Source organism: Pomacea canaliculata, linkage group LG5 (genome assembly GCF_003073045.1).
Source record: "Pomacea canaliculata isolate SZHN2017 linkage group LG5, ASM307304v1, whole genome shotgun sequence".
Classification (NCBI taxonomy): Eukaryota; Metazoa; Mollusca; class Gastropoda; order Architaenioglossa; family Ampullariidae; genus Pomacea; species Pomacea canaliculata.
The window spans coordinates 31,565,932-31,585,895 of NC_037594.1; the positions used below are offsets into that span (position 1 = coordinate 31,565,932).

General features: G+C 44.3%; 2 protein-coding genes across 2 annotated transcripts; one reads left to right on the forward strand and one right to left on the reverse strand.

The window, feature by feature from the left end:
* Positions 1 to 1,833: 1,833 nt before the first annotated feature.
* On the forward strand, positions 1,834 to 4,485 carry LOC112564827. The gene is given in 3 exon segments (XM_025239898.1): positions 1,834 to 2,097; positions 2,353 to 3,002; positions 3,005 to 4,485. Coding segments are annotated over 3 exon segments (1,359 nt in total). The 3' UTR covers positions 3,450 to 4,485.
* Positions 4,486 to 4,634: 149 nt separating this feature from the next.
* Positions 4,635 to 18,990, reverse strand: LOC112564828 (phosphatidylcholine translocator ABCB4-like). Its single transcript, XM_025239900.1, is given in 31 exon segments — positions 4,635 to 6,342; positions 6,700 to 6,846; positions 7,105 to 7,292; positions 7,295 to 7,310; positions 7,723 to 7,920; positions 8,211 to 8,367; positions 8,996 to 9,148; positions 9,443 to 9,543; positions 9,810 to 10,013; positions 10,710 to 10,793; positions 11,187 to 11,264; positions 11,538 to 11,642; positions 11,806 to 11,952; positions 12,096 to 12,298; positions 12,381 to 12,403; positions 12,488 to 12,675; positions 13,121 to 13,281; positions 13,682 to 13,856; positions 14,228 to 14,431; positions 14,709 to 14,761; positions 14,764 to 14,833; positions 15,031 to 15,255; positions 15,462 to 15,489; positions 15,491 to 15,634; positions 16,013 to 16,137; positions 16,586 to 16,612; positions 16,615 to 16,756; positions 17,028 to 17,267; positions 17,521 to 17,663; positions 17,909 to 18,257; positions 18,719 to 18,990. Coding segments are annotated over 29 exon segments (3,945 nt in total). The 5' UTR covers positions 17,607 to 17,663; positions 17,909 to 18,257; positions 18,719 to 18,990; the 3' UTR covers positions 4,635 to 6,069.
* Between the last annotated feature and the right edge of the window lie 974 nt (positions 18,991 to 19,964).

A 19,964-nucleotide genomic window follows, 5' to 3' on the forward strand; every position in this document is an offset into this window, starting at 1 on the left:
TCGTAGGGAAGGAGCTAAGCAGGACCTCAAAGGTTTGTGATTTTGGTTCTCAAAATCTACTATTTAGCATCTGAGTGGAAATGAGAAACTTTTTTCAACTTTGAATAAATGCAAAGGACTGACCCCTTTATTGCTGATAGTAAACTTTCACTGGTGCAGCTTGTATACTTTGTTGTTCTCTGTTTATATTAATGTATTCTCACTTGTTGCAAGTGTGAGTGAGAGGTCTGATCAACAGATTTACTCAAATGTCTTAATTTTTCTCAGTAAGTTTAATTTGAAGTGTTTTATTCAGCTTCATTCATTCTTAGCTCTAATACTGCTTATACACCTTTATTTATAGTAAAATAATACATTTTTTCAAAAGCATGAGCATCGCTAGTTGCCAAAGCTTTACGGGCTGACAGACAGATGAATGGACAGAAAGGAACAGAGGGCAGTCCGGCTGACTGACTGATTAACTGAATCAATTAATCAGTTTATTAATCTTTTGTTTAATGCTTTCTTTCTTCCTGTCTTTTTTAGTCTAACTTCTTTTCTTTACAAACGTTTGTCTCCTTTTCTTCTCTTTCTCATTCTCACCCCTCCCTCTCTCTCTCTCTCAGAGCTTTGTTTTTACATACACTTCTCGGTGTATGGTCATGAGAGAGAGAGAATGTCTCTGCAGGTTGATTACTGTTCTCGTGTCTTGTGTCGCGCGTTCAATGCCAGGTAGTCAGCACTCGTCACGCCCAGACAGTTTCCCGCTCGATCCAATTGTCAATACAGTTGCCCCCAACCCCTCTACTGGCATGACGTCAAGCCACCCTTCCTCCTACCCGTATTCCCATGCCAGGTCCCGCTACTTTAAAGTATTTTCCTTACAGAGCTGTCCAAGCCAAGCAAGTAATTGGCACACCTGCCAGGTAAGCTGTTACCGTTACACGTGACGCACACCTTTGGTTGTTTTATTGATAGGTGGGCGCTGTAAACGACTCCACTTGTGGGGCTATAAGTGTAAAGTGATTGTATACGCAGCCAATAATAGCAACATGGAGACCAAGAGCAGTTAGAGTGTGGGAAGAGTTCAGACAGAATGTAGAAAACAAATGGTCGCAGTTTAACAAGGGCAGGCAACCCACAGCGAAGAGTGCAGGGCAGGATGGATGCTTATTTTTACAGCAACTTCAGACATTCCTGATCACCTCAAAACTATAGCTATATGAATAAATTGTCCAAGTGATTGCAGAATAGTTTCCTTGTGTCATTTATTTGGCTTTATTTCCACCTTTATTGATACCTTCTAATCTCCATTGGACTCCATTCTTCCTTGTAGCTTGTATCTTGCATTTTATGCTTGCCAGCGTAATTATTTCTTCTCCATTCTCTATCCTGCTCTTTTCACCACAAACTTATATCCCTGGACTGCTGGCAGACGATTTTTTCCAGCTAACTACTAAAACGAGGCATGAGACTACAAAGCTTCCGGTTTAGTCACAGTCTTTTTTTTTACGGCTCGCCGAGACTAACAGCGAATCACTTCGCAAGAGTCTAAGCGTTAGATCTTGGCAGACAGACAGCAGTCCACCTTTACACGAACTTGCTGTTTACACTCTTTTGTCTCTAACTTTTTGTGTTATCATCCATCCATCCAAACAGCCGTTCAGTCGTTCATTAATTGTTCATAATCACCCTTTTCCATCGCGCCGTTCAATCTAGAGTTTTGAAAAGATTCTTTCACTTCTTCCTGATTCTTGGCTCCAATAAATGCCTTTGTTTAATGTTGCAGGTGAAAAAAATTCTTCAGAGCACCTAAATGCGATGGCTTTAAACTGTTGGTGTCTATGGCAACGCATGCCACCCCGATACCAACTGACCTTGCGAGATATCCAAGGCGAGGAGGAGGTCGGCAGCCAGGCCAATACTTCTCCCGAGTCCAGATCGAGATCTCAGACTCCACGGAGCGCCAGACCAAGAAGTCCAGCAGCCAAATCCTTGACAACCGCCAACACCAGAAGCAAACAACACGTGACTTTGACGTCATGTGGTGGGTCTGATGAAGGCTTCCGGAAATCGGAGGCTGGCTCCAACACCGTCCTACCTGCCAGGACACTCCTCGTACATCAGCAACCGGAAGAATCAAATGCAGCTGAACTCCGGCCGGCGACAGCTTGACGAAGGACTTCTGACCGGACCTGTGCCCCAGCTCGGTGTCTCCAAGAAGACAGTCGCTCCTTTCCCCGTGACACGACTTGCAAACTGCATGCAGGTCAAAGATGCGCGCCAGTCAACGCCTGCTGCGAAGTGTAGACGACAGGTGAGCGGTAACCACCACAGCTTTGCACCACCAGGGTCAGGTCGCAGGGCGGTTAGCGCGACCTCCGAGCGAGTTCACTTCGCTGTGAGAAACGTGTCGCCGTTCTCAGAGGTTGCAGGCGGAGTTCACTTCTGCGACCAACAACGCAACGCCCAGCGCCGGGTGGGTGTCATGGGAGACCACCCAGCGGCAGCTTTGTGCGTGGAGCGAGGAAGAGTAGCACTGTGCAGAAAGACAAAGGCCGACACGAGCCAGTCCTTCTACGGTGTCACCATGCACTCTTATCCTCCAGAGATGACGAAAGCTACATTGCGCATCTCCGGAAACTGTATCTTAATGGCGTCCGTGACCTTGCGAAGGCACGTGACAGGGAACCCGACATTGACCGGCACAAGACCATCAAGGAGCGCATAGACTACGACAGAAAGGTCGGCCGGATCCTACAGTATTACGCAGATGTCGACCTTCCCGTCGTCTGCAAATCTGGGATAATACCATCCTTCCAACCGATCTTCAGCCGCCTCCCGGTCTTCTCTTTTACGGGAGACAATTCCAGGTTTCTTCAGCTCGGGCACCTGTACACAGCGACTCCCGTGGTGTTGACATCGAGAATCATGTCCCTTCTAGCAGCTTTGGTCAGGTCCGCAGTCAAGAAACTCTTTCCCAGACCACAGATTTTGTCTGGCATGCAGGCTATGGTAAATACATGAGAATAAATAACAAGGCTACACTCCATAAAAGGCAGTTCTACCTGCACACACCTGCCCGCGACAGGCATGTGAATGCCGAGGACGGTCGTCCAGACTCGTCCAGTTGTTTGTGCGCCATCTGTCGGCTGGAGATGCACGTGGCGCTGCTGACACGCGTGCAGGCAGCTCACTGTCCCGTGGAGACCTTCTCGATCCAGAGTCCGAAGACTTCAGACAATCCGTCTTCCGGTGTCAGTCAGGATGACTCCATGACCAAAGACACCAGAAACGGTCAGGTGAGCGTCACCATGAAAACCAGGGCCTGTGCTGCGGTCAGACCACAGTCTGTGGCATCCTACCTGCACTCTGACCCTGTCGTCTTGTTTGAGGACAGGAGGTCACTGTTGCGGATGGAGGGGTGGATGCTCGTGCAGAGACCGCAGCTCCGGAGCCGACCAGTCTGAGTGTGACCTTACCTGCCGCAGGATACTCCATCAGCAGGGGCACAGACTCGGGGCACCTCGAATTCGAATCAGAGCTCCGGGAATCGCCTGAAGTAGGACTTCAACATGGGGAGGAGATTTTAAAAGACGATGAAGTTGTGACACATACGAAAGAACTGTTAGGTGGCGATGACCTTTTGACACTGAAGGAAGAATACGCGAAGGACAATAAAGTTGCGACACGGATGACAGAAAGTGTCAGTGACAATGCACTCATGCCACAGGAGAAAAACATTTTAATAGGTAATGAAACTGAAGCAGAAATAGAGAAAATTGTAAACAATAGTGAAACTGTCACACGGAGGGAAGACCAATGAACGGTCGTTGGGAGGAAAAGACCAAACTAAACAAGACCCTGACAAGCCGTAGCATGTCTAAGCGCGATGCAAACCTGATCAATGACAACAGTTACATCATTACAGGTAACTCATGTTGAGAGGTTACAGATCTGCATTCCATTGATCTTACATACAAAGGCTTTCCTCAAGGTGGAGCCGACGGTGCTGGTGTCCGCCATGTTGAGGAGTGTGTTGACAGCATCGTGTACAACACGGGTTGATCCCAAATAAATCTTCAAAATACATGTGACACGCTCGCACAATTGTATCTAATAATAACAGTGTTAGGATAATATGACATCTCTGAAACAGGTCCACACACACACACACAGCAAACGCAGATGAACATACACATGTACGTATCTATTCCCTATCGTACATTCTCGCACTGACGATTGAGGTAAGCACAACACACCTGTTGTCTAAACTCATAAATGAAAGCAGATGCCAAGTGATACGAGAACATAGATAAATCTCAAATAAATCTAGAAATGCGAATTTTGTTTATCTGTGTGTGTGAGAGAGAGAGAGAGAAAGTGTGAACGAGGTAGATAGAGATATAGGAGTAGGATGGCAAAGTGGTAATCAGCGATGGTGAACGGAGGAAACATAAGAAAGAATGTCAACTAAAATATGAAATTTTGTGTTACGGTAGCGTGTAAAAATGTGTTACGGATTGAAGCTAGCAACAATGTACATTATCGTGTTATTATGATGACTTGATGACATTGTATTCGCTACAACGTCTGTTATTTTCAGTGTACAAGATGAAAGGTTCTCAACTCTCTTTTACCAGTAAAACCGTTTAATAAACGCATGTGTTTAATACTATTTTACAAGAATAATATTGTTCTAATAGTTTTATACAGCAAACATTCTGTGATTACAGCCATGGTGTATCTGAGTTTATTTAGCTAATCGTAGTAATTCTTTCAGTGTGGCGCCTAATATGATTAAATACCAGACAACCTGTAAAGGATAAATTTCAAATATCTGCTCTAGATACAAGAAAAATATCCTCTTTAAAAGGAAACAAATACAACTTTTTTGGCTGTCCTGAGGTTCTGCTTTAGATCCTAAACAAACGCGAGAAGAAGAAGAAAAGAAAACAACTTTCTCGCCTTCTAAAAATTTACTTACATCCAGACAGACAAAAGGAAAGAGTGAAAAATACGTTGATAAAGGACATTTTTTCATTGCTAGCTACCTCAGTATCAGCAACTTCAGTGGACTAATCAGCCACACCAAAATAAAGAAATCTCTGCGAATCACTCAGGCTGTAGGGACTTTAGACATGCTATCAGACCGCTGGCAAGGGACATAACAGTGAAGTAACAGTTCAGTGTGTTTCAAAGCACGCTTATCTCCCCTGCACTGTGGCCTCAGTGGGTCTTACTTCACAAGGTACCAGAACTATACAACCAGTAAGGAAAACAACCTAAATTAGTGTTATGGTAGCTTATAGCATATCAACATAGAGGAAACCAGTCCTTGTTCATCTTTCATCTTTATCTATGAAGCAATAGACCCTCGGCTATTGAACACCGGAATGGTTATTTTGAAAGGGAATCATTTTTCACTTTTAACTGCAGATAAAAGCGTCTGTGCCTTGTTATCTGAGCTACGCATAGCTTAAAACATAGTGCAGTGAAGCAAGAGAGTAAGAGAATAAGAATAAATTATGAAGTTTAATAAATAAAATTAACGTGTCTGGATGACAAATGTTTTTGAATGCGCTTCCAGTGATCACGTGTCCACAGCACCAAGCCCAGTTCCCATCAATAAAAGATGGTGTTATGTTGCAAGCTCCCGCTTCACAGCCTTTCAGCCAACTCAGATGTCGTTGCTAGTGTATCGCTGGACACAAGTTTTCCATCAGCCACCAGCCACCACCACCACCATCAGTTCAAAATGACCACTCGCCTTTATCAGACCACTGGCAAGGGACATAACAGTGAAGGAACAGTTCAGCGTGTTTCAAAGCTAGGTTATCTCCCCTGCACTGTGGCCTCAGATGTCATTGCTAGTGTATCGCTGGACACGTGTTCCATCAGCCACCACCACCATCAGTTCAAAATGACTTCACTCGCCTGTAAACACAGTGCGTTTCTTACTGCAGTTAAAGGATTCAGATAAAAAAAATATCATAAACGGGATTCTCTCAGTTCTGGATGAACTGTGTTGTAAACAAATGCTTCCCAAATGGCGCATGAAAACTGCAAGTTTCTGAGGCGTAACGACAATCACAGTCCTGTTGGCCAGCGACTTGGTGGGTAGGTCAGGAGCTGGCCGACATCTTGGCACGTGATCAGTCGGCCTCGCCATCGTCCTTCAGTTGCAGCAGGTTGTAATACTCTCCCTTTCATGGCCAGAAGCTGACTGTGGGTGCCGCTCTCCACCACCTGCCCCTGACCTATGACCGCGATCATGTCGGCGTTCTGGATGGTTGACAGTCGCTGAGCGATGACGATGCACGTGCGGCCTTCACATGCCTTCTGGAGGGCTTCTTGCACCACCTGCACGTCAACATAAACAGATAGGTAGTGAGTTCGATTCCCTCGTGACCTTAAGAGCCATGAATGTAAGTGGTTCACATACTGCCCGAGATGGCGTGTAAAATTCAAAGCCCAATCTCTCCTAGAAAGAAATTTTGATAGGCTCAAGCAGACCTCGAACTAGAGATTTTCTTTTCCAAAATCGAGTAGAGTAGCCAGTAGGTTACGAAGAACCTTCGGTAGACCACGTTATAATCACATGCATATAAAGACAATACTCTAGTTGATATTGATAGGCCTAGTTGGTCCTTTGAGGTCGCTTTCATCAATGAATTGGTTTGTTTTGTTTTGTTGTTGTTTTTTTTTCGGCGAACCTACCCGCTGGCTCTCTGTGTCCAGGGCAGAGGTCGTCTCGTCCAGCAGCAGGACACGTGGGTTACGCACGAGTGCGCGTGCGATCGCGATTCGCTGCTTCTGCCCACCACTCAGTTGTGTCCCTTTGTCGCCTACATTAGTCTCATAACCCTTGTCATCAGAAAGAAAAGACTGTTTAGCTGTTTACTAAGGTGTGGGTTGAAAGGCAGAGGGGATGATGAAAAATAAACGAAGAAGGTAAAATAGCATGACACGTTTAACATTCTGTGTGTGTTTGTCATGAGAGACACTCGCACACGTTTGTGTTGTATAATTCTGCAGCCCACTGTAGGCCTCCACACACATACAATATGTTTGGTTGTGATGACCTCACTACTCACAAACTTGACCAGTGGCCTCACCACTCACCTGCGGAAGACTCTCGATGAAGCTGTGGATGTTGGCGGTCTTGGCCGCAGCGATGATGTCAGCCATCGGCACTTCCCGCGTGTTGTCGCCGTAGGCGATGTTGCTGGCGATGCTGCCGTCCATCAGAACTGGCTCCTGCGACACCAGGCCGATCTGCTGCCGCAACCACCGGAGGTCAAGGTTGCGGTGTCCTCGCCGTCCAATGACTAAAAACGACAATCGCGAGAAACCCTCAAATCACGCGGTATAGTGCGAGAGTTTTTCAGGTGGCATTCCTGTGGATATGCTCATCTGTCAATTTCCGAAGGGACGTTTTTCACATAGTCTAGAGAATAGCCGTCTGTATAGGTATGTATACACACTGTAGGTATTGTTAGATAATTGTCACAGCCATGAGACTATGAGGTCTTGTTATTCGCTGGAACTTACAGTTGTAGTTTAGGCTAGGTAAGTAATGTTCGTCGATCCTTTTTATTATAATTTTTATTATATAGTTATTTTTGTTAATTTCTGCATGGCATGCGTCATCAAACACAATACATACACACACATACCTATACACAATCCAAACACGATAGGAAGATTTTGCGGAATATCACGAGATGATATCACACTTACCAAAGCTCCATAATCTGGTTCGTAGAACCTTAGTAACAGTTGAATGATTGTAGACTTGCCGCAGCCACTTTTCCCGACCAGCGCCAGGGTGTGACCTGCTTCCAGAGACATCGTCAGGCCACCCAGCACCCGAACTGTGGGACGCGTGGGGTAGAAGAAGGTCACGTCGGCCACTGCCACCTGTCCGCTGCAGTTCGTCTGAAACACCCGAACACGTGCACGAGAAGATGAACAGGTATGATCAAAGGGCAGACTACAAAAACGTTATGGAGAAATTGTGTAAGGATAAACAAAGGGGTGGTTAGCTGGATGGATAGATGGATTAAAAGACATGCACACGAGTGTATTTGTACCCGACTGTTGACTTCGAACCCTCTTTAAGCAAAGACAAAGGATTACTTTGGCAAAGAAGTGCTAACTTTATAAACCTCGAGGGTGAGGCCCTGCATTTAATTACCAAAGTTTGAGCATTAATCCCGAGCACCTACCAGTGTCAGACCACCGGACTTATTGATGTCGATCTTGGGCTGGCTGTCAATGATGGCGAACAACCTGCCGGCAGCCAGCTTGGCCCTCACATAGTAGAGTCCGTAGGAACTTTGATAGCCAGCAGATGAGATACCGAGTACTATTGTAATAACGACTCTACAAAAAGAAAAAAAAACGTGAAATCAATCATATCACAATCCTGATATTTTATTATACTGCATATTAATTAATTTGTAAACATATAGTCGCACTCAGAGAAGAAGCTGATGTTAGAGTCAAACGAGTGAAGTACAATATGTGTTGTGTTCGCACACAGATGAAAAGATCCTCTGAATTTTGTCATTGAATGACCATCATCATCCCCTTAGCTGGCAACAGTCGGACACGGAGCAAGCCGGCCCACCCGTCGGACCAATCCACCAGTCCTCTCGTCAGAAGCGGGGTGGGATATCGATGCTTTACACAAAGCCAGCATCTAAGGCTATACATCAGGTCAACCCAAACAGATGCCACGTGCAGAGGGAAAAAGCGAGGCCAAGACGAGATCTGAACCCAGGGCAGCTAATCCTCATTGCTCGTCAGAGGGCCATAATGAGATACATCATAGTGGACAGCCAGTCTACTTCTCTAGTACTTACTTTATTTTTCGTGAAGGAATATTCAAGGAGACTCTAGGAAGACTGTAGAGATGATGAAAGGATAAACTTTCTCTACCTCCATTCCTCTAAATATCTTTCAGTTTGTACTCCAGTCAAACACAAGCATCACGTGATGAGATACTGACCTGAAGACGGCGAAGAACTTCATCTCTTCATTGGCCACCAGCATCGTACCGTAGGTGAAGGCCGCGGCGTAGAGCCGAAGACGATGCTGTTGGAGATGCCGTAGAACACGCCGTGAGTGACTGCTGCCTTCGTCATCTTCTGCCAGAGGGAGGCTTGGTTACAAGGGGCAATAACTGAGGCTTGCGATGAGGTGGCATCAGGCATATTACAATAGTAGAGTTAATTGGTACAGCCCCTATATCAAAGGCTTGCTCAAAGGCTTTAAAAAAATAAATGATGATGATGATGACGATGAGGCGGAGGAGGAGGAGGAGGATGAGGAGGAGGATGATGAGGAGGAATCTAGTCTCAAAGTAGAGTTCGTTCGTTAAAGTGAATGCATTGGCATAGAGGAGGTCTGCAGTCTTGCACTTATAGACAGAGAGGACAGAGACACCTGTTCCCACCTGTTCGATGCACTGAGGATGAGCTCCAGCCTCTCAATGAACACGTCTGCTCTGTTCAGTGATGTCAGTGTACGGATATTGTCCACAGCTTCAGAGCAAAGCTAAACAAAGGACACGGGAATAGAGACATTCCTCGCCAAACTCTAATACTTTGAGCTATTCACTAATATAATTATGATTGTCGTGGACGGCATGTGTACCTCACTCCAGCGTTTCCCAACAGAGCTTCATCCTATGATCGATGAGTAAATTGTGACATGCTGTCGATTCATCATTATCACTTAACATATTGGTATAAGGCATCTTTAAAAGAAAAAAAGAAAATATTTCCGATTTTAAGATTAAAACCTTTTGGCAAATATTATACCTTGCCAGCATCTTGCACCATGGATTTCTCCAAATTGGCCATGCCTTTCTGAAGCTGTCTCTGAGCTATGTCTGCGATAATCATGACAGGTATGAAGACCAGGGTCACCAGAGTCAACTTCCAGCCGAACACGAAGGCGATCACCAGAGTAGCAGCGACCGTGAAGACAGCTTCCACCACCTGACCCAGCTTGGACCCTGCGGCCTGGGTACAGAGAGAATCTTGGTATCAAACTACCCACCTTTGCACCCAAGTGTCCGCGCGTGCTTTTGTTTGTGTGTGTGTGTGTGTGTGCCTGCATGAAGGTTTCTCAAAACATTAATTCAATCATTAGTCAATCACTCATGTTTTTCTCGATCTTTCTTCACTATTTGAACTAAAGTTCCATCAAGTCCACGACATCTGTGTTTCAGTCTGAACATAAATGGGAAAACACCGTGCACGTTACAACTACTTAAGGTTTGGTTTTGAATTCAACATTTCCTAATCCACGTGCCCGGGTACGAGGATCAGATACACGTATATCCTGTGGGGCACAAAATGTGTGACACTGATAGTGATGAAGAGATGAAGAACCGTGAACGAATTCAACACAAATCCACAGGCAAGAACTGCTGGTCTCGGAACAGTTGGCGATGTAACATGAAGTAGTCTTCCTTTGCTATAGAAAGGCAATGTCTCCCTCGCTAACTCAGCAGACGCCACGAAGGTCCACAATGATCACGTGATCCAATGGTTGGAGCTCAGCATGTCGCCAAGGACAGAAGGGCTTTGTATACTCGTGAACAACTGGGGCAAGAAGTTTACTGTTCGTGAAACTAGATATTATCCCCTTTTCTCAAAAACTTAAAGAAAAAAAACATTTTTACTATTGTTTACAAGGAAATGATTGTGGCTCACCATTTGAACTGTCGCCGCATCGGCCCAGAGTTTTGTGGTCAGGACACTGACTTGGTTCTTTGGGTCATCAAAGAAGTTCATGTCCTACCACAAACCACACAAAACTTTCAGTGGCATTGGGTACCTCTGTCTTGGAGGACTTGTACATGATGTTATTTTGTATACTGCTTCATTTTGTGATTTACTGTATTTGACTAAAATATATTATTCTTCTTTCTTACTTTCTCCCAGCCCACCTCATCCTGACTTCTTCTCGCCAACTCACTCCAGGTCTTTCTTTAAATGATTGATGAATATTGACAAACTGTAACATTTCTGTCACAACATTTGACATTTCTTTTGTAGAGTGAGGTAGGATGCTGCATGGTGGTACAGGATGATACAGATGATTCAGGATGGTTTAAGATGGTGTAGGGTGGAGCAGTAGGAGTGGTGCAGGATGTTTAGTCTGTAGTAGGAAGAAGCAGGGTGCTATACCTGTCGCATCAGTGCCTTGAACGTCCTACTGCGCAGACGAGCCGTCAACTTTGACCCCCACAATGACATGCAGTAGTGCTGAAACAATCGGTTGCCATTTTAGGGAGAAGACAAATTAATCAAGACTTACTGGTACATGCTTGAAATTAATGACACCGCTTGACCACACTGCACGACAAAAAACTGCAGTCCATGTTGTGACCATGCCATACATGAACAAGGTGAAAGGTCGCTTAAGATGTCCGCCAATCACAAAATAAACGATTCGATTGCTTTCAGAATTAAGAGTAGGAAATGTGAGTGGTTCACCAAGAAGGCAGAGCTGAGTCCTTATCTTCTTGATGAACTCACCTGCAGCAAATTAAGAAATCCCATGGCCAGGCCGATGCCAATGACAATCATGCCCAGGACCATGGCTTGATACGACTGCTCCTCCTTGTCTGTACACGCGAAGATCTGGACTCAAACAGAAACAATGTCATGTAAGGTAGAGACAGGTGTACACACAGGTTTTCTGTGAAACGGCAGCCAAGTCTTCAAGCACACTTCCTTTCTCTCACAATGTCGCTCTCATCATCTAATTGCATTATGTTTTTTCCTTCACACTAACTTAACTTACTCTGATAAATTCTGTTGAAAGGAAACCGAAAGCTGGCGGACCGAGACCAGACGCTGAGCAACAAATAAATCCAACCAGCATTAAGAACCACTCCGGGGCATTGAGCTGCAAAATTCTTTTTAGACAGGATGGATATTCTTCCTCTTTCTGGAACCAAACCGTCATCAGTTCAAGGTATCATTCCTTCCTATAAGTCGTAGTTCCTGACTTATATTTCATAGCTTAACAGTTGTTAGTGTTTGACTTGCTTGACAACTATTTAGTTATACAAGATGAAGCCGGCTACGTACCTCAGTCACGTCCACGTCTTTGCCCACGTGACTCCCGCTGCTGATGCTGCGTTTGCTGGAGCGGATGCTGAGAGTGCGGAACCGGCCGGAGACAGTGGAAACTCGACTCAACCTCAATTTCTGCTGGTCCGAGTCTTCCTCGGCCAAAGACTCGCCATCAGCAGCATCATCATCATCCTCTAGAACATCCAGGTCTCTTACGTCTGTCAACGTGCAGGAAACGGTGTTCAGCGTCATTGAAATAAAAGGATGATCGAGCTTCATCGCGGGTTAGGAACTATCCACTCTCAACCTTTGACAACATTATTCTACCATGTCTTGTAGTCTTGTCCTCTACAGTCTTAGGCCAAAAGAAATGTTTCAATCAAGATTACAATCATCATTAAATTGACGGCTCTGTTCCTGTTGTCACTAGAGGACTTGGTGGAAGTGCTATTAGACAATTTAATAGTGCCACTAATTTATCTTCTACAGTGAAGTGTTTATTAGACAATGTAAGATAATAACAATAATTTGTTCTACAGAGCAGTTCAGTCCAAGTTGTTAACATACCTTTTCCTGTTTCTTTTTCTGCTGTGCACTGAAAGAATTCACATTTTTCATTTTAGTCTCAACTGAAAAATAAACTGTCGAAGTTGTTCTTCCAAAATACTTATAAACATTTTGTTAACCTTTCCCGACTGTACTGCAGCGTGCATTTTGTTTGTCGGTTAAATAAAACGATTGTCAAAAATATTTGACTATTTCCTATAGCCAGTTCCAATAATAATGTTCGACGTTCCATATATATATAATAAATCTCTGTGAGAGAGAGAGAGAGAAAGCTGAGAGATACGTTGTGTTAAAAAGTGTTTCACTATTTTCATCTTGAGTTCAGTTCCTTGTTAACGTGTGATAATATCTACTTCCTTTGACCATTATTCAATTATACATAGACGGTAGGTATTCGAGGTTAGCCTCCTTTTCGTCTGAGCGTTTCGAGGGTGAATGCAGTCGCTTTGTTGAGAGTGATAGGTGTGTCTCACCTGCAGGTTGATCAGTTGAGCGTACAGTCCACCTTTGGCGATGAGACTGTGGTGGTTGCCTTCCTCCTCCTTGCAGCCAGCACTGATGGAGACAATTTTGTCCGCGTTCCTGATGGTGGACAGGCGATGAGCGATAACGATCGTGGTCCTCCCTGCCCAGCCTGTCACAACAGCATCACGTGACTGGGTTACACTGATATTTTCTAGAGTTTATCAATATTTTGTTATTTAAAAAATACGGAGTCTTAAGTTTTCCATGTGTATATAAATATATAAACACATACACAAATTGTTTTGCAAAGTAAATAATCAAGAATAACACTTTACCTGAGAATATATCTTCTTGCATAACAAATAAGACCATTTTCTAGAGAATTTATATTTTTATTAAATATTCTAATATCCCTCTAGTTGTAGATACAAGCACTCACTGGATTATTATTATAATTATCTAATTATTACCGTTGCCCCCACCCCTATCACAAACCCGAGTGCATAGCCCCCACGTGTCGGCGGCATGATAAGGCTAGGAAGCACTGGTGGCTATGGGGAGCCTGTCACGGACCTTCTCCAGTGCGCTCTGCACGGCGGCCTCGCTCTCGTGGTCCAACGCTGACGTGGCCTCGTCCAGCAGCAGGATGCGCGGGTTGCGCACGAGGGCGCGTGCAATGGCGATGCGCTGCTTCTGCCCCCGACTCAGCTGCGCCCCCCTCTCTCCCACCAGCGTGTCGTAGCCCTGGAAACCACAGGATGACCTGCTTATGACCCGAGTTAGTTTTCAGCGGAGGAAGCGTGACATTAGGCAGGAGATGTGAACTCACTGCAGACAGTCACGACAAGTGTGAGATCGCATGAGAGAAAGGAAACGTGGGAAAAAATAAGGTGAAGCGAAGTGTGAAGTGAAAATAGACAGGTAGGCAAAGGTCAGAGAGGAAAGATAGACGCAAAAGTAAACGAAGGGCAGATAAAAAGGTAAATGTTGGGTAATCAAGGGACTTAATTAAGAAATGGGTTGGTAGAGAGGGAAGGCAGGACATATGCTGACAAGTCAACAATATTCATCCTTGCTGGTTCATCTGCTCATCAGTCATGTTTGTCCGTTCCTACCTGAGGAAGCTGTGAAATGAAGCCATGGGCGTTGGCCTCTTTGGCGGCAGCTTCGATGGCGGCCTGGGTGACGTCACGCTTGCCGTACCTGATGTTTTCAGCGATGGTGGCAGCAAAGAGCACGGGCTCCTGACTGACCACGCTGATCTGGTCTCGTAGCCATTTCAGATTCAAGGTCTTGATGTCGTGTCCATCCACCGTGACCTGTTTTCACGTGAGGTCAGACACGAAATGAGCGACAGCCAACGAGGCTGGCAGCAAACCAAACTTTTAAAGCAAGTCTTCTATCAATTCTTCACATCGTACTTCTGCAAAAGAAGACTTGCTTTAAAATGTTTAAGGACCTTGATATATTTTTAGTTTTATATTGGGCGTGGGTGCAAGCTTCGCTGCATGTCTGCGCATGCGTATGTCTACGCGATAGAAACTAAAGTAACTCAAGAACAGCCAAGAGATGTTGAACGTTCATCCCTAAGCTGACCTGCCCCATTTCCGGGTCATAAAATCTCTGTAAGAGTTGAATAATCGTACTCTTCCGCATCCGCTGGCTCCTACCAATGCCACAGTCTGACCTGGGTCCACTCGAAGGTCAAGGCCATTCAGCACCTGCAACCCAGCACCTGTTCTAACAATACAGTCAACAAGGCAGCTCTGTTCTTAGCCAAACCTTGCATCAGAACAAGCTCCACCATCTCTCTAGTCACAGGCTTTAACCAACTTTTAAACGATGTCAGAAGGTCTGAGACTAACTTCAATTTGCTGTTAGTTCAGGCATTGCCGGTGTTACCTTGGAAACCACTTACTGGTATATCCGGTCTGGCAGGATACAAAAAGTGGACGTTCTTGAACTCGACCAGCCCCTGAAGATTTTCTATCTTTTCCCCTTTGTCAGAACTAACATCAATCTGAGGCCAACGGTCGATGACCTCGAATATCTTGGTGGCTGCTGCGCGAGCGCTGGAGATGCTCTCAAGGTTCGTCAGAGCAGTGCCAAGACACGCGGCTCCAGCGAAGGTCGCTAAGAAGACCTGCAATAATAAAATTGTCCTTCCTCACAATCTGTTACTGCGGTTCATTTCCCGTGTGACTTATAAAGACACGTTTTAAACCCCCGAAAAAATGTCAGATCACATACACAACTTGTTTTGGCGGTTATACCATTAAGTTTAATAGTATCTTTAGGATCCCTTCCTTGTATACCATCTATGATATCCTTAGTTGGTTAGAAACTTACAGTTATAATGTCTCCGGGGCTAAAACCCTCCGTCTGTATTAAGATGGATGCCATACCAGAAACAAACAGCTGAGGAGAAGAACATGAGCATCCAATACGAGGCAATGGCGATGCCGAGGTAAACACCTTTTCTGGATCCAGCCTTCACGGCGTAAACCAAGTTGTCTTCGTAGCTTTGATAAACGATGGTTATAAAGATGTTCACTTTACACTAGCAAATAAATTATGAAGAAACATTGTCTGGTACCAGCATGAATATTAAGTTTTTGTTTATCATCGCAAGAGGCAGGAGATGCAAGAAACCTACAGACAAAATAAGAGATACGAGCGCTCATACAATATACTCTTACACAACGAGACCATGTGGTCTTCAACGGGACAAAGAAATCTGCTTCAGTGATGTCCAGCTCCTTTTTATAACTCCCTTTGTGTCAGATATGACTTATTTATTCTTAATTATTTTAATTTCTTTGCCCAAATTTATTTATTCATTTCTTTAAATGGCCTGATCTGCGGAGGAAGAGGAGACAACCCCTGTGCACAGTTTTTACCGCTTGTGTTCCTTTTCTTGTCCCTGGAAGGCCTGCACGGTGCGGATGGCCCTCAGGGCCTGTTCGGCGATGGCCCCTGACTTGGCGTACGCCTGCAGTTCCCGGATGGACGCCATGTCTACCAGCTTCACGAAAAATACACATCACAAAATGTATCTGTCGAGTCCTACAATGGTGTGTGTGTGGTAAAGAAGAAACAGAGAAATAAGAAAAGAAGACATGGCATAGAAGGTCAAGGCAGTGACAGACTGTGAAAAGGAAAGATAATCAGCTAAAAAAATGTCTGCATTAAAAAGCAACAACGAGAAAAAATAAGGATTTGCATCTGCTGTAAACGATCGAAAATACTAAAATATTCCACATTAGTGCGGGTCCGGTCATTAATTACCTCTCAACAAAGAAATTTTTCATAAAATATCAATAAAAGATAATTAAAGCCCATTCAAAAGTACTTAAACGTTATTTAAAAGTTTGCAATGCTTATAAAAAGTAATCAAATACCTATGAAAACCATCAAAAAGTCCAAATAAGCATTAAGATTCTTATATAAAATATTTAAATGCTCATACATACTTTCATCATTAAAGCGCTGGCAATTATAACGAAGGCCCGAAGGCGATGACAGCGAGAGTGAGCTTCCAGCCCTGGATAAAGGCGACGATGTATGAGACAAGCCACGAGGTCATCCACTGCACGACGATGGCCACCTTCTCGAAAAGTCCTTCACTGATCTTCTGTATATCACTGCACATCACCCTTCTCTTCGTTATTGTTTGTTGTTGTTTTTTTGTTTTATTTTTTGGGGTTTTTTGTGTCAAGGGGACAAAATTATTTATTACTGATCATCAGTTCAGAGGAAGGTAGGGACTGACTTGAAGTGCATTTGATTTTTATGCTAAATATCTAGTTACCAAGGACACCTGGTTGCCAGACCTCACTCAGTTGAGACAGATAAACAATGAGCCATACAGACAGACGAGCAGACAGCTAGCGACACACCTACAGACAGACTTACGCAGAAAAGCGTGAGTTGAGTTCGGTGGCCTCGTGGGTGTCGAACCACCCGATGTCCTGGCGCATGATGGCCCTGAAGAATCGTTTTCGAATCTGGACAGTCTGCCTGTCGCCGGCCATCGTCCACAGGGTCACGGCCAGCGTGCTGGTCACGAACACTCCAGCAGTGATGAAGAGAAAGTGTGACATGTAGGTGGCCATCTTCTCCTTCAGAACATCGCCGTATGTCCAGTTGGTGGCTCTGCACGTCAAATAACCCGGTATCACCCACCTTCCCCCTTAAAAAAAACGAAAACCACCCCCCAAAAAACTGTTTCTGAACATTTAGAATGCGTGAAATATACTAAACATACTTTCTTTAGATGCTCACATCATTATTTTCGCATTTATCTCTGTTACCAATTTTCCTTTTTATTGCTTACTCTTTATTCTCTGGTCGTTCCAATATTTCTCGTTTTTTTTTCATTTTTATTTGTTCAAGTACTCCTGCTAACTTTGCTATCTCGTTGCCATCGATGAACATGTCAACAACATTGCCAAAGACAATCATGTTCACAGGAAGTCCACACCCAGCAGCCATCGATCCCAAAAGACCAAAAATCATCATGAGCCTTTCCAAGGGCCCTGAAAATCGGAACTGAAAACAAAAATTAAAAGTAGGAAATAAATAAAACGTAAGAGTAAAGCTAGAACTGCAAGATAACCAGTCTCCTGTACACTGAATTTCTTTAAACCAAACCTGCATCAAAATCATATCACAAACATTTGACAAGGACGGCCTCGTTCCTCACAATAATTTAGAAGACTAATTACAAACAGCTCTATAATTCGATGTCTACTGTTAATGAATTACGATGTCGACAGGCTGAACGGTTGTCTTACCAGGTTAGCACCCCGACCATCTTTTGAGTTTCTTTTCCTGTCTGTCCATCATCAGCAGCTGTAATGACGTCACTGCCGAGGGCCTTTTTGTTATCGGTGGAAGTGTTGTGGGTGTGCTGTGACTTGGTCACATGACTGCAGTGCGCCGTGATTGTTTGTCTGTCTGATGTCCCCGAAGTCTCGATGTTGACGATAGATGCATCCTCTCCAGCGCCCTCTTGTGACTGTCCTATTTCTTGACCTCCGACCTTTGTGTTTCCTTCGGCGTTTATCGAAGTCATGTCGGCTGGTCTCTTTTTTTTTTTTTTTTTTTTTTTTTAATGCTTACTTTTAATGTGGGAATTACTTTCTGAAATATTAATGATTTAAAGAAATCTCTGATCACGTGATCTTAAGAACTCTAGACGGACATTAGTACAGTAGTACGTCTGCATCCGAGTTTAATCCCTAAAAACTCGTATATTAAAACTATTTTTCCAATATAAATAAAGGAAATAGGTTTAATGCATACCAACCTTCCCACAGCAACACAATTTATATGTAAGTATATATGTCAATACGGTGTAATATACAGTACTGTATAGTAAATGTTAACTGCGAGGGAAAGGAGATGGATGCCCCCTCACAACACCTGACCAAGATAGATGATGGATATAACACTCCACCATCAAGCTAAAAAGTGATGAGACTTCGATGAGCTAATAGAGCTGAGTGAGGATGACAGAGGTGACAGAGGAAGAGTTGAGTCTCCGTAGGAGGGAACAGAAAGAGAAACAGGACTCAAATTGTGTCAATGATTCCAGTACATACCTAAGATGACTTTACTTTTCTGGAAACCGTGTGCAGCAGCCCACTGAAATTTTCTTGTGTTTGTAATGTCACAGCTTGATTGGAAGTCAGTTGTTTTCTCCCATCTTTTGTTTCACACCTGCGCTTCTTGCGGTGTCGATGTGGGAAACACCAGGACACAAATGTTCCACAATGTTGCCGCTTGGTTTGACAGTCCGGTCCTCGGACCTCAAGAACAGCATGCGGCAAGTGTGAGAAGATTCCAGTCACCTGCACTTGTCGCATGTCAGAACGAGGCTCAAAGTAACAGTGGGTAGGGGGACAACATCGAGCTTAGTGATGGAATACAACGGGTGGTGGTTAAGGTAGGGGTAGGGTGTCATGGATGAAGAGATGACATGTCATGTTTCCAGCATGCTCCCATTAGTCGCGAAAGAATTGTATGAAGGGATGGTGACAAATGTGTGACAAGCTGATGTTATTTTATTGTCGAAGCCAAAGCCTCGTTCTGTGGGTTGTGTAGCAGCAGCAGCTCGTGAACATCACACTGACAGTCATTAGTGACTGCGATTTCTCGAGTTAATTTTTATAATATAAATTGAATATGAAGAATTGTGTCCATAAAAATGTCAGTCCTGTGGCTTTCGAAAAACACAGGTGTCTTGTAGTATTACTGTATAAAACTCTTATCAATCAGACATCAATGTGGTAAATATTGGGATGGGGATGTGACATGCAGGGTGTGTAGCTTGGTAATTGAGGGCATGGGATGGGTAGATGACATGCAGGGTGTGTAGCTTGTTGGTAATTGATGAACTGTCTGTTTTGGCAGAAATTCTCAGATCCGAGGACGTCAACTCTCACCTGTCCTGATGATTGTTCATCCTTGTACCTATCTCTTTTCAGGGCCACCAGCTGGCTGTGGGTGCAAGTGTGCACTACCCGCCCTTTGACCTATGACTGTGTTGTGTATGATGGGTAGGTGATGACGTGCTACCTTCACGAGCGCCGGCTGCTCTGGTACAAACTGTGTTCCTGGCAGGGAAGAAGGCAGCAGAGGGGTACATTCGACATTTTGTGTGCGATAGAAAAGAAGAAAAACACATAAGAAAAAGAAATACAAAAAGGTATTATAAAAAAGAAAAGAAAAGTGGGTTTAGAAAAGAACAAACATAGAAGCATAGTAGAGAAGGATGGAAAAGGGCATTACACTCGAGGGGGGGTACTTTGAAGTGGAAATCATGTAGTTTATGGTCCGGAGTTGAAA